The sequence below is a fragment of the Anarrhichthys ocellatus genome, unplaced genomic scaffold, assembly GCF_004355925.1.
Source record: "Anarrhichthys ocellatus isolate YVR2014 unplaced genomic scaffold, GSC_Weel_1.0 scaffold2, whole genome shotgun sequence".
Taxonomy (NCBI): Eukaryota; Metazoa; Chordata; class Actinopteri; order Perciformes; family Anarhichadidae; genus Anarrhichthys; species Anarrhichthys ocellatus.
The window spans coordinates 15,460,044-15,475,085 of NW_022280032.1; the positions used below are offsets into that span (position 1 = coordinate 15,460,044).

General features: G+C 42.2%; 1 protein-coding gene across 1 annotated transcript in view; it reads right to left on the bottom strand.

Moving 5' to 3' along the window:
• The window catches only part of abtb2b (ankyrin repeat and BTB (POZ) domain containing 2b), a 44,020-nt gene that overhangs the window by 8,165 nt on the left and 20,813 nt on the right, over window positions 1-15,042 (bottom strand). The window contains exons 2-3 of the mRNA XM_031859311.1: window positions 9,341-9,490; window positions 5,697-5,907 (exon numbers count right to left, since the gene is read on the bottom strand). Of these exons, the coding sequence (XP_031715171.1) occupies window positions 5,697-5,907; window positions 9,341-9,490 (361 nt within the window). The remainder of the gene's footprint in view (window positions 1-5,696; window positions 5,908-9,340; window positions 9,491-15,042) is intronic.

The window sequence follows — 15,042 nt, forward strand, 5'->3', positions numbered from 1 at the left end:
ATACACATATATATACATACATACATACACATATATATACATACATATATACACATATATATACATACATATATACACATATATATACATACATACATACACATATATATACATACATACATACATACATATACATACACATACATACATACACATACATACATACATATACACACATACATACATACATACATACATATACATATACACATACATATACATATACACATACACATACATACATATACACATACATACATATACACATACATACATATACACATACACACACATATACACACACACACACACATATACATATACACATACACATATACATATATATACACATATACATATATATACACATATACATATACACATATATACACATATACATATACACATATATATACATATATATACACATATACATACACACACATATACATATACATATACACATATATATATACATATATATACATACACATATACATATATATACACATATACATATACACACACACATATACATATACATACATATACACATATACATACATACATATATATATATATATGTGTGTGACCAATCAGTGTTGGTTGCCAGGTGGTGCAGTTAAACAGCTGCTTTCCTTGTCTGTGAGATGTGCTGGGAGATGATAACAGAACTGTGACTTTATTTGTGCTGTGGTTTGATAAACAAAATACTGCAGTGGCTTCCGAATAATCCGCCTATTTTTAAACCGGCTTTATCAGAATAAACTACCTAGGGAAGATAAATAAAGGTTCAGCACTCCGGCATTGTTATAGATGATTTCTAGGAAAGAGAGAACCAAGTGAAACTAAAAAGATGAGGAAAGGATTCAAATAGAAACGATAGACAAGATTGACCTGATCCTGAGGAAACAAGACAAAGTCACATTATTCGCGGCGAAGCAAACATGAGTCGAGAGGTAAAAGAGAGCAGAACATAAGGTCTGCTGTGGTGTTTGTGAATGTGGCATTCTGAATGTCATCTGGCTGACTTATCTTCTAAAACCCTTTAGAAACCACTGATCTGCAACGCCACAACGCCACTCATTTCGTCTTGTACGTGCCTTTCTCTCACCATATGTGCCCGTGAACAATGACACGTTATTGTTGCTTTGCTTTTGATCCTATGGAGCCTCAGTCAGAGTGTGTTAATGAGATACTAAGCAGCCTTTTCTCCTGCTGTGGTGTTATTCTTAGCGGTGGTTTCACCTTTGTTCCGAGGAAATGCAAACATTTCCAATGCATATCATGAATACAGATGGAGGCAAAAGCATGAGCAGTACACATATCATCCTACTGCGCCTGCTATAGGTATTGTAGTTACTGTTAATGAGCATTGGGACCCCTGCGGTGCCATTTATTCTCCTCACTGTGTTCACTTCAAGTAGCTCCCTGCGGTTTTTAATAGACAAGCTCCTTCTGTTCAACAGCAATCCCTCTCATTCATCAGTGCTTTGTTAATAATGTATATTGTCACTTTACTAAAGGGGATGTTCTCCATTTTATCTGAAGGTTTCAGAATGTGAATGTCAGACTTTTGAATACCTCCCTAAATTTAACATTTAAATTAATTTAATAACAATATAACAGCCAAATATGTGAACTTTTCCTAACTTAACATAACTAATTAAAGCTTTTCAGAACTGGACAGCTGTTGTTGGGTAGTGGTTAGTAAAGCAGATATGATGACAAATAAAACATGTTTTTACATATTTCATCACCAACAATGGTCTGTGTTAGTTGACCTTTAATAACTGCATTGCAGACATGACTGCATTATAATTAAGGCCTTAAAATAACTTATAATCTAAATTTTTCAGACATTTAGGAGCCCGCAGATACCCTGCTGTCCCCTTTTTCTGTCTGTTTTATCTTCTAGCTATTCTGTCAAATGTTTCAGTACTTTATCAGTGATCAGTGAAGAGGAGGGACCCTGCCGTCACTCAGGCGTGACAGCTAACAAGCAGACAAGGGACTGATGGGATGGAGGAGGAGTAGGAGGGAGATGTTCAATGGGTCAGATAGGTGCATATAAGGAAGGTTTGACTGTTTGGAAAAAGGCTGGGAGGCAAGTGGGGTATGTCATAATGAAGACATACATTGGTTGGCAGTTTGGAGATGTGCTGCGGGGTGTAGAGTGATAAGAAAGTCCTGTTTCTGGAGGGGCAGCTGGCTTGTGAATCAATGTTATACTCCCCTTAATGGGCTTCACTCACCATAAATTGGACGGTGTGTGAGTCTGTTTCATTCGTGTGTGCATTTGTGCTCGTGTCTCCGTCTGTCTTCTTCAATGCCACGAGGCCTCCAACCAGCTATTTTACTGCATGCTCGCTTCAAGGCACGCACGCTGCAAACGCACTAATCCAGAATTAAAGCAGCTCCAATCAACCGCATCAAGCTTTTAACACTCAGCCCTTATTGATCCCATCAGAGACATTTTCCCTGCCCTTAACTTCATCAATCAGCATTTCACAGCCTGTGTTTTAGTCAAACGACATAAAACTTCTAACCCCTGCATAATAACCAAGGTGCTTCCTTTCATAAATACTGCTTTCCCAGTAAATTCTTTCAGCTGCAGTTTTAAACCAATTAACCTTTAACGCTGTGCGAGTGTGTGGTAGGGTGTGTGTGTGTAGTACAGGATATACACAAAAATGTGCATCAACACAAATCAGCTGAGGCCATATGTATATACACCTTTGCCAGTGGCCCACGACTGCATACAGATGGAGCATGTCTGCACAAACACCCACGCAGCTCTGGGCTCTATCCCATAAGTCATCCCTCCTTCTTTCCTCAAAACCCTTCTCCCTCTATCTGAAGTGCTCGCCCCATACACCTCCCATCTGACCTTTGTGTCTGGGTTATGCCCCTCAGCCTGAAACACAAACTTTAGCTTCGTCTGAGAGCCGGCGCAACACCAAATCTGAGCCTCCTGTTAACTCTGAAACTAGATAGCACTTCTGGCTAGCCTGCTGACCCGACATGCTAAGGCTGCACACTGAGAACAGCGGGATGTAGACACACACACACACACACACACACAAACTCTTCCACACATGTGCACACACGTACACATATAAAACTTTAGCTCTGATTCATGGAGCCGTTCTCGCCATCACCTGGCTGGTCATAAATAGACAGACAGCCCAAATTGTGGTCAGGTGTGTTTGAACTCTTACCTTTCCAAAATAAAAAGCAAAGGCTTTTCTCCCCAGGTGGCAACATCACATACGCTACACTGGCCCCATATGTCCAATGTGTCCTATATCTCGGGTGCCACTGTGATTGAGTTCACGTTTAAGAAACTGAAAGCAGGTCTTAAAGCAGACCCCATCATGCGGTGCAGAGGGTCAAGGTTAACCACTGATCTAGAGTCAGATTACTCTCATAATGGCTCCATAAGGTGGGGAGGGGGGGTGTATCAGTGCTTGTAAGCTCCACTAGCTACTTCTTATCACAGTAACACATCTATCCATTATTGCTCCCTTTCATCCGCTGAAGGATGTGGAAGGGTCGGGGTGGTCTGTTCGGCAGAGTTTGGAAGTGCTCGTTTTGGGTGGAGAGACTAGTGATTCTACCATTAAATAGATTGGTTAATAACTTTCAGCACTAATCAAAGTTATTTTTCTGTGGCTTAAAGAGGAGTGTGCGAATGCAGAAATAAGCAGACACAGACATTGGTGTTTGAACCTCTCACTCTTAAACGCAGGCTAACACTATACAATACAACATGATCTGTAACAACCACAACTAAGCAGCAGGTTTAAAGGATGATAAGGAAACGTGCGTCTTGCGTAGTCTGGAGGATTCTGCAGTAAGGCTCTCACCAGGCTCCCTATAATGTTTGATGATGTGGCCCACACAGATTTGGTGGTTTTGGGTTTCCACCAAAGATTTTATAAAGCTTTCAATAGAGGGTGAGCCAGAGAGATTGAGAGGCCCATTGTAGGAGAGCAATCTGTATCATTACCAGGCACCCACATAGTAATCACTAGCAGGTTTCCCCTGCTCTACTCTACCACCTGAGTCTGTCGTGCATTTACAGACACTCCACACAGTCGCACAGAGAAGCATGTAGGCAACTCAGTAGATGTCTAGAAAGACAAACGGAAAGTCACAGACGTTTCGAAGTATACAGTACAACAGGATGCTAAATCATTTCATCCTGCACACATAAACCAGGCTGATATACACCCTGCATTAAAGACCTCAAGAAACAGCCAGGATAGTGAAAAGAGGGGCGTGTATTTGCTGTTCTGTTCCCTTTGATGCTAATGAGGAGCCCACCTTTGCTCACTTACGCTGTGTCTGTTCATTATTAAATGTATAGGAGCCAGCTGGCTCTGAGTGTATACACGTGTGTGCGTGCGTGTGTGTGTTTAGGTAAGATATTTGGCTGATTTCATCACCAAAACTTTTACGGAAGTAGGATGATCTCACAGATGTCATGTCCTCATCATAACCCAACAATCACAAACACATGCATTTCTAGAGGTTAAAACTATTTACCAGAGCAAACTGAAACACACACTTAAGTGGGAGCTGCATCCCATTTGTATGCTTAGTGCTACCTTTAGACAGGCCTCTCTACATTTGTTTAAACGTGTAATTAACCTTTACACAGAAGAACACTTTCCACTGACATCTTTAACATATGGTTACTCTGGAACACATGCATGTACTTTCTGTTCCGTGAGACCAGGGCCCAGATGTGTGGGCAGACTGCAAGTACTTTTCTCTACCGCACAAGTGAGACTAATAATCTTACCTTAACTGACAGCACATTATCGCTCACATTTATTTGACCTGCAGCTGAATATCACCATTACTAGTGATAACATGTTGTTATGCAGCCAAATATTTCGTCAGTTCATTTTGGAGGAAAAGGGACATGAGTCAGTTCAGTATTACTCATTGCTTTCTGTGGAAACCCAGCAACATGAAAAACTATTTCCTCAGCTGTAGTTTAGGCCAAGAATTAGCCAACTACTCTGCAGGCAGGCTGTCCAAATACTGTCAACCAGTTGTCTAAGTACTGAAAATAAAACAAGGATGACCAGAATTGTTCTCCAAAGGCAACCCAAAGAAGATCTGAGGAGACCCTAACACAATTACAGACCATTAGCACCTCTTGAAAACCCCTTAAATCACCAGTCTTCAGCCTAATTTACACTCGAAAGGTGCAATGAACCATTCAATCAGACTAACATTAACACCTGGAGTCTCTTGCTCGCCTGTAATTTACATACACTTCAATGAGCAGAGGGCAATGGAATCAGGAATGGCTAAGAAAGAAAGGCGGTCTGTGAAAAAGCTGTTCACTTGATTAGAACCTGTTTGTTCATTTCCGAGGCTGGATGTTTGTGTATTTGAGTTTGTGTATTTGCAATGTGTGCTGCCATTAATCACATTTCTGTCAACCTAATGAAGCTAATCAAATTCTGTCTAATTTCAGATGTGATCAGGAAATCAAAGCATAAAATGCATGAAAGGAAAATCAAGAATACAATGAAGCCTATTATCTGAGGGTGTATCCAAAGCCGAAATGGGGGGATAAAAAAGAACTGCCTAAGGTTAGATCAGTTATCTCACTGCCTGCGATACACTTTGGAGAGCATCTAAACCGCTCTTGTCCGGACATGCATGACTCCCACCTCTCCTTGCTGAGGGCCATGCGTGGGGGATCTAAATTGGGATTCTCCATGGACTCCATTTGTGGGCAGCGCAGGAAGTAGTAAAGGGTGTGGAGGGCGTCCGGCGACCAGGACACGGGCTGCTGGGGACGGGCGTGGCGGGCTGGACTCAGTCCGAGACGCACTGAGCTCAGGCGCTGCATGTGGTGCATTGCACGCGACACCAAGTCACCTGGAACAAAGGAAATAAGAGAAAGATGTGAGGTCGATGGTTTAGTAGATATTTGGTCTAATAAATATATGACGTTTGTTCATTTCATTAACTCAGTTCTTCTTAATACAGTATCAGAGAACACTGTGGGCCAAATGGCACATAAAAAAAACTAAAACTATAACAAGAGTAGTTACTTAGTGCCCAGTATAAACCCTGTGGGCTCCTAATCCAACAGGATTTCCCCTTTTCCTAAACCACTCCAACCCTCCTTCACTGTCATTACTCTCGCTCCATGTCTCTAGTGGTATTTGCTATTAGCAGTCTCATTATCAGTAAGCACAGCCAGACGGCCAGTCTAAACAGCCATTCATCTTTAATCATTGAAGGAGTTAATGGGCTTAACAGACAGCTGACCACAGGCTCTAACGAACCATTCAACTGTTTCTGTATTGACGTGTTTCAATCACTGCACTCGGCCTGGATAGGTGGGAGTCAGTCACATGATTAAAAACAAGATCTGTGCTGAAGTCTTAAATCTGTCATGACTACCGCTTGTGTGAAAACACTGCCGTGCCGGGATAAAGACACACGAAATATGCAGCTTATCAGAGGATTCACCCACCCACACGGTGAGCGAAGTGGACAACCCCGTGCACTTGGATGAAGGCCAATTCAGATTACTGGATGTAGAGTGTAATATGTGAGGAATCTATCAACCTAAGAAGACATTAATAGATGCACAAAACACAAAGAAAAGAGGGCGTAGGGCTGCAAGGAGTAGAGCTTGTAGATAACTAGCAGGAGCACGGTGGAGAGACAAAATATCAGTTGTCACAGGGAGGGGATGTGGGGGGGGGGCAGAGAGAGGCAGTGTGAGGGAAGGAGGCCACCTTGAACCTGGGATCGTGTAACGCTCATTTAACATAATTACCCCTGGGTTAATTTCTAACCAGATTACCGTGAGTGAGAGGCTGCCAGGGGGCCAAGGCTGGTGAGTCCAGCCGTGTGTGTGTGTGTGTGTCGATATTAAAGGGTTTGGGGTACTTCGAGGGGGGTTAGTTTGGAGCGGCCTTCCCAAAACAGACCCTACTTCAAGCTGAAGGGCCTCCTTTGTGTTAACCACCACCAGCAGTCCCTCCAGGAGGTCTCCGAGGAATTCTTGCCCAAGACGGACAGCCTCTCCCTGGCTTTCCAGCCCATATTGTGCCCCGAGGCTAAACTACGCTCCAGGGGTCAGAAGGCTATGAAATCCTTCATTCTTAGATTACAGCTTGTATTGGAGTCTTTGTGGAAGCCTGGAAGTAAAAAACTGTGACGTGCCTGCTTTTTCAACACATATTGACTAAATAAGCCTGTTAGGTCAAAGTTGCAAGATAATTAAATGTTTTAAATAATAAGATAATTAGAAGATGTCAATTCAGTACAAACCTGTTGACACAGGTCTTTGTCTGGACTCTGTGTGACCACCAGATCGCCAATTGGCTTTACAGGCTTTAGCACAAAGCTCATACAATTTGGGTTAGCCCAATCCTGATTTTTAATATTTCCCTTACTTAACCGGATGGTCATGTACTCATAGTTTCCCATATCTGGTGAAGCCCACCACAGAGCTGAAAATGAAACATTCAAACTTGTACGAACAGAAATTTCAGAGCCAGTCTCATGCTTGCACTACATTTCCAACACTTTTTTCACATTAAGCTGAAATGTCCAGTACCCTGCCATCCATTATCCAGTATGTTAATGCATGCTGTGTGTTCCTGTGTATGGCCAAGACCAGTCTTGAGATCCAACAGGACTGAGTAGCTTAGCACAGATGCTCCTGTGTCTGCCTGGTCTCTTTGGGCTCAGATCAGAGTGCCAAACCCTCTGTGTTTTTGTTGTGTGTATGGGTAACGGTGAATACATGCCTGTGTGTGTGTGTGTGTGTGTGTTTGTAGGCGCGAATTAGTCTGAAGGATGCCAGCCCTGCCCAGAACAGCCCAGCTTCACACCACCAGAGAGATGTGGCACAAAGAGACCACTGAGCAAGTGAGAGAAAGAGTGTGCCTGTGTTTGAGAGTGTGTGTGCACTTTCTTAATGCCTCACTAACGACGGCCGTGTATGAACGTGGCCTTGTACCCGAGGAACAAATAGCAGAGTGTTAGCTCATTTGGAGAAGGAAACTTATCCGCGCTCCCACCAACACTAATCTCTATCCCTCCTCCTCTCTCGCTGCACTGACAACCTAACTCTTCACCTTTCCATCATTTCCCTTCACCCCCCTCCTCCCCTCCCCTTTAGCAAATATGCACTCCATCCTTAAACCTAATCCCCCACCTCTTACCTTTCCCACCTCCTTCTCTTCAATCTCTTTCTACTCGTGTCTTTTTCTCACTTTTTAATGATCCTATTCCAGCTCTCCATCATCTGCCCATTCCAGCAGAGCCTCCAGTTTAAACAAACCATACATACAGTAGAGTACAGTATGACTGTGTGCATGTGTGTCTGCATGCTGCTCTGTTTACCAACCATGTGTATGAAACATGGTCATTTAGAACTGGCAATATTTATCCCAGGGAGGTCCCTCACCTCTCAAAAGATTTACACTAGACCCAATTTATGTATAGGACTGAAAAATAGGATCAGGGATGTGATTGAAAGGGCGAACTTGCCCCCAGCTTCAAGATATTTGCCCCATAAAACACAATTAAGAGTTATTGTGTATGTAAAAACCTCCAATTTCAAACATCAGGGGAAAAAATCATCCAAAAAAATATTTCATTTCCTACCCTGCAATAAACACACTACTGTGTCAATGTACCAAATAAAATATATCTACTGCCCAAAATTCAAACCAAAGTTTCTAAAAGAAAATCTTTCCTAGTAAAGATCATTTTCCCATGTTGACTAACTTGACTGTGTTTGAAAACAGATTCAGATAGTTTGTGTTAACAATGATGCACACTGCCTACCACTGACAGACTAAAAGCAATCAGAGACATTATCACTTCACTCTCCAGAGCTCCACGTGTAGATAAACTATTTATTGGCTTCATTTTAAAAGAGCACACATTACATGACTTTCACAATAAAGCACACGCTGGGGCTTATCACAAGCCAGATTTTTATTTATTTTTTAAAGTCACTGTATTATCTCTGCTCGGCGCTTGGCTCTCTGAAATAACAGCCTTTTTGGCAGAAGAAAGTTTTCCTGTCTTCCAGAGCCAGCGTAGGAATAACACTGTATGTTGAGAACGTGTTTAGAATATGGTCAAGTATTTCAAAAAAATATGACAATTAGTTTATTATTTCTGGGATAACAAGAATGTTTTATAGCTTCACTGTTGTTCCTTTATGATTGTTAAAAGAGCTCATAGGAATTCAACAGATTAAACATGAAATTTGAAAAAGAATGCTGATATAAAGTAGATCCAGGACCACACACTAGTCTGAGCTACGTGTACTCACTGAGTTCAGAAATGCTGCCCACACAGGTAGCCAGCAGGGACTGTTCCAGCGTCCTCAGCTCCAGCTGGGCATAGGCATCTTCCCTGCTGTCCACGGACGTCTGCCGGTTCTCTGTGTAGGGACTGAAATGGGCCGGGAGAGACAAAACCCCTACGGAGACAAAAACAAAGAGAATGGCTTTCATGATTAATATGATAAGTTTGTGAGCGCTGCTGCACACAAGCCAACATAACTTCAGCAGCATCCATCCACACTGCTTCGGCAGAAGTCCCAAAACAATTTCCAGTGGTATTTACACAGTGTTTGTAATCCTGGTAACATGTAACCCACACCGCTGAGGGCAAATAAACACACGAGGGAACATGAGCCTTGCTTTGAAAACATTCAGGAAAATAATCAGAGCGCACAGTGACATCAGGCTAATACAAACAAAACAAATGCACACTGCATCAGAAGCAGGCCGAGGCCTCACAGCCAGGAATATTAAGATAGACTAAGATCACGTTAACAAATCTATTTATTTCCCTTTAAAAATAACAAGCATTACACAACATATACCACACGTACTGTACACGATTGATGCTGACCCGCATATCTGCAGATATTTTGCAAATATCTGAAGATATTAGTAATGTGAGGATGTTACAGACTAGATACATGATAGTTAAAGCTGATATGACTCTCAAGTGATATAGGAACACTTTGGTGTGGGTTCATATTTAGACATTTAGGATGTCATCAATCAACACAGTGCTGACAGGGTCAAAGAACACCAGAAGCCCAGGACCCTACCCACCCGACCTTTATTACACACACACACACACACACACACACACACACACACGACAAACAAACAAATGTGCTAATGAAAGAAGGATGACTTTTAATTTGATTTGTATAAAAAAAACATCCTTCACTAACACATTGCAGTAAAATGTTGTACGGATGATTTTAAAGTCTTGGCTCTGGGTGGGAGGACTTGAGCGAGGAGAGTTTGATGAACTGGATGTAAATACTTCAAAACAAAATTGAAATGAGTTTAAAGGAGGAGAAAGGATCATCTTACAGTTATGGTTACCAAGTTATTTTTCAGGGAATCTGATAAAACTATGTTAAATCAAACTATGTTCTTAATCTGATTACTCTGTGTACATGCATGTAAATATATAGTCAGTGTTTAGCTGAAAATATTTATACATTTTTTTCTCTGTAGTTTCACTTGGAACTGTTACATTCATTTTGAACGAACGTTCTTAATTAAATAGGAATATATATTATATAAATATAGTACTTTTCATTGGTTGAGTATTTAATTCACACAGGAGTATAGTAAAATAGTCTTTACCATGTGGTTATTTCATATAGACTTTTCATTTGTTGAATTAACAAAACATGCTTTATCGTGGTATATATTGTTATCGAGATATGAAATGACCTTTTCTCGTGATAGAAGATATTTGTCTTTTCGACCGGCCCCATACCTACAGTAGAACCAATGAAAGGCATCCTTTTTATGTCTAGATTCTATCAAACCTATCTACCAGACAATGCATGATGTTCAGGAGAACATCTGTCCAAGGAGTATCACTTACTCCCCTCCATAAAAAAAACAGATAACAGACAGATTATATTATGTAGCAGTTAAACAACAAGTTTGGTTTTATATTTTACGTGACAGCTGGCTGTCAGACTTAATGCCGGTGAGGAGGCAACATCATTCTTTTATAACCCGAGGATGTCATCCCACTACTTCACAGCTGCAACCCCCTTCTGATGGTTGTTTTCCAGTTAAAACAGAGAGAAATGGTGACAAGTGAAGGAAAGAACATGTGGACTGCTGTTTTCAGCCTATTAGTATCTCTTCGCTGGATGTTGGCTCCCACACCCTCATCAGTAGCTTTGTCTGGAGCAATATGTGGTTATGTAAGAACCAGAGTGTGCTGTTAGCTACTGTGCCGCTTGTCAATCTGGGTGAACACGGTTAGCTGCCCAAAGGTTAACCTTTATTTTGGCTTCAGTAGCAAACGAAAGCTCTCTGCCAAGCCAGAGGAAATGAGTGGGTGATGACTGGGGATAGGAAAAAAGAAATGGAAAAGAAGAGAACGATCTGGGCAGGTTTGTGATTTACTTACAAAGCCTGAGGAAAAACGCCTCATCTCAAACTCTCCCAAAGGGGAAAACATGGGCTGCCATCCCGAAAATGACATTCCCATGTGCATCCGGCAAACTGTCCTCTTTTGGAATCTGAGAGAGTTGTTGAAAGAAAAAAACTCCCATCATTTTACTCTGAAGTCTCTTTTTCTCAGCATCCCCTGACACAAGATGAGACTGAACTGAGAATAAAAATGAGCGGACTGAATCTAGGCAAAGGACTGAATATTATAAAAACCAGCGGCTCACCAATAAACCTTTTCACAGAATACACTCGTCTTGCCTACATACATCTTTCTGCACTGTTAATTGTGGGAGATGCAGCTAAATGTGCTTACAGTAAACATGTACTGTGCCCAAAGGAAACAAATAAGCAGGGAGTCTCCCAGGTATGCATCAAAGGTATGCCCAGACTTTGACTACCTTTAAATTCAGGTTGCAAGTATACACAAAGCTCAGTAGCAGAGGAGATATTTGAGAGTGACAATTATAACGTAATTCATGAGATGCAATATAGGCAGCGACTGTGATATCAGCACGTTTTGGATATTAAATGTTTTGTTGCAAAATAGGAGATGAATGTACAGTATGTTTCAGTGAGTGGTGCTCATACATATTTTGGAAATAAGTCATTCAGTATGAAAAAACAAAGAAACTAGACAAAAATTGAGTTAGTTGACTAATCGACTATAAGTGGGCAGCCCTAAGTGCATAAATGAAAAACATATTGATAGAATTAAAGTCTCATTTAGTTCCCCCCAACCTCTTTCTAGTACTTTCTCTGCACCATGTGACCTGCATAATATGTGCTGACTCCCGTTCCAACACAATGGAAACGGCTGAGTCCAGCAGAGTACCACTGCTACAAAGAACGTGCGCATCAGACAACCAACAGTAGACAAGCTTCAACACATCCCTGTCCGCTCACACAAGCACAAACATACCCCCACACACACACACACACACACACACACGTCTGTGCATATAAAGTATGTGTGCCCCTCTTTTATATCTCACTTCAAGTATTTTGATAATTATGATGAGGGCTTTGCCTTTGTAGCTTGTTTATCATTCCTAAAAATGACATTGAGAACATATAAACGTGGGTGAAGCATCTGGAGCTATTCAACTTTAAAGGCCTTGGACTGTCTTTTCACAGAAAAATAAGCTGGAAGTTGTTCATAGCGATGGCTGCATGCTCGAGAGACCGAACATTATTGTGTTAACTTTTCCATGTTCTACTCCCCTGAACGGACTCACTGTGTGTACATCAACATGTTTTACGACCACTTAAACTACAGCCGCCTCCATGACAGAGTAGTAGGTGTTGGTACTGTATGGTAATGTGAATACCTCGTTCAGAAATGGCTTTATTACTACTTATGTGAGAGAGACTCATGCCTCCGGAGGTGTGAGAGCCATTCTGAGAGATACTGTCTCATCAGTGTGGGTGAGGGTGTGCGGGAAAAAATGATGTGTCGGCAGGTGTGCGCAGGACCGCATGTCTATGGGAGTGAGCAATGGTGTGCGGAAGTTGCGTGTACATTTACAGATTCATCTTTAGCCTATATTTAACGTGCCTGAAATACACACGTCTTGAACAAAAGCAAGATGTTTTGAAATGTTAATGTAGTTTCAATTGATTCTGCCATCTTCGTTCAACGCATGTGGCAAATATTCACACACCACCACACTCTCAGCAGTTCCCACAGTCCCACCCCGTTGCTCGCTTCACCGCTGAACCCCAAGCCTGCGTCATCGGGTCCTGATGTAGGTCCGCAAGCCAACCAGGGCCTGTCCCCACCACCACCACTAATATCACGAGCACCAGCGGCAGCTCCAGCACCATGTGCATCATGTTTCTTTGGATAAGACAGAGAGGAGGGGAGGACAGTAGAAGCTGAGAGGAGGAGAGGTACTGAGGGTTGTAGAGTTTTGGTGGAAGATGAATGAGTCATGCAGAGGAGGGATATGTGGGGGGGGTGAAGACAGCGATATCTGGGAGACTGGGAAAAGGGTGAGGAGGGGGAAGACAAGTGGCACAAGGGATTCATTCTTTTGCGGCCGTTATGGTTCCATTGCCGTGGTTGACCCTGCAAATGTCATGTGGGAATCACAGCTACAAATCACAGCTGAAACTTACCACAAAGCCTGTGGCAGTCCCCGGCCCGTCCAAACTATCTCTCAAAAACATTACGGCTCCTCCGAGCACAGCCAAGATATCACTCACAATGATGCTGGACAAACTGCCACAACAAGGTCAGAAAAAGTACTTTCTATTAGGCTGAAACTTTTTTGAAACTTTTGAAACTGCCACTCTCAATTAGGTGCTTTAATGAGTCATATCACTTTCGTAATATCGACGTCAAATCAAATTGCCATCCATTGTCAGGAAATCATAACAACTTTGAACAGCGACTCGCTAATAAAAAGTGCCAGCAAACACTTTGAGTTAACAGAACGGAACACACCGCTGCCTTTCCCACACGCCTCGACTCTCATTCTTTGTTGCTCTTGTCATATCTCGTGTTATCTCCCAATGTCACCATTTTGTGTTTTTTGCACACATGCTTGGTAGCTGCATTGGGGTAGAACATCTCGAGGCTTTGGAGGACATTACTCTTCACATGCCTACTTTATCAGCAAATATTTGGAAGATATTTGGGTTTCACCTTCAATAACCGGCCAAAAAAAAAAACGCTCTAAATTCTCAGAGCATGGCGAAACCCTGATACCGTGAATTGACATTGGAATGAATTTGAAATTTCAAATCTGCTTTGGACCATCTGCTCACCATAACCATTTCACTGAAAAGACTTTATCAGTAGAAAATGACATTCATACTTGAGATTTGATGCATCCAAAAATATTTAGTAACAAGTTTGTATTGCTACTAGCACATAACAATATAACAAGTTTCATTTCTGTTTCCACCAGCTCAGCCCAGATACAACTGTATTCTTGGACTGTAATTGGTCTGTGTGTGCGGATTTGTTTTGTCTACCGTGGAGAGTGTGTGAGAAAGACAGAAGGACATGATCAGCTTTGGCGAAAAACTCTCACTCACACACACACACAAAGCAGTGAGCACCTGCTTTGTCTCTATTAACAGCCTCTTCATTCATGACAGGGTGGATGGATCAGCAAGTCAGGGAAAGGGGGCTTCAAAGGCACTTCCCCTGCCCAGGAAGAAGCTCCGATTCTGGGCCAGGAGGCTATGCGCTAGTCCCTGTGTGGAAGCTGGAGGGTGGACAGTCACACAATAGTACAGTGTTTGGCCGAGCTGTTATTGGGTGTGTATCACCCCACAGTATCCTGCTCTCCTATGTTTTTCAGTGAGCGTGTCTTTCACACAACAAAAGGCCCACGTATGCTTGTGCTTTATTTCATGTCAGTGGAACCCAAAGGCCAGACGTGACCCTTCACTCACAAGCCCGACCTCTTGTCTTCCACACTTTAAAACCACCAAAACACCTGTTTTTCTCACATCCAACCTCTCGCGCGCACACACACACACACACACACACACACACACACACACACACACACAC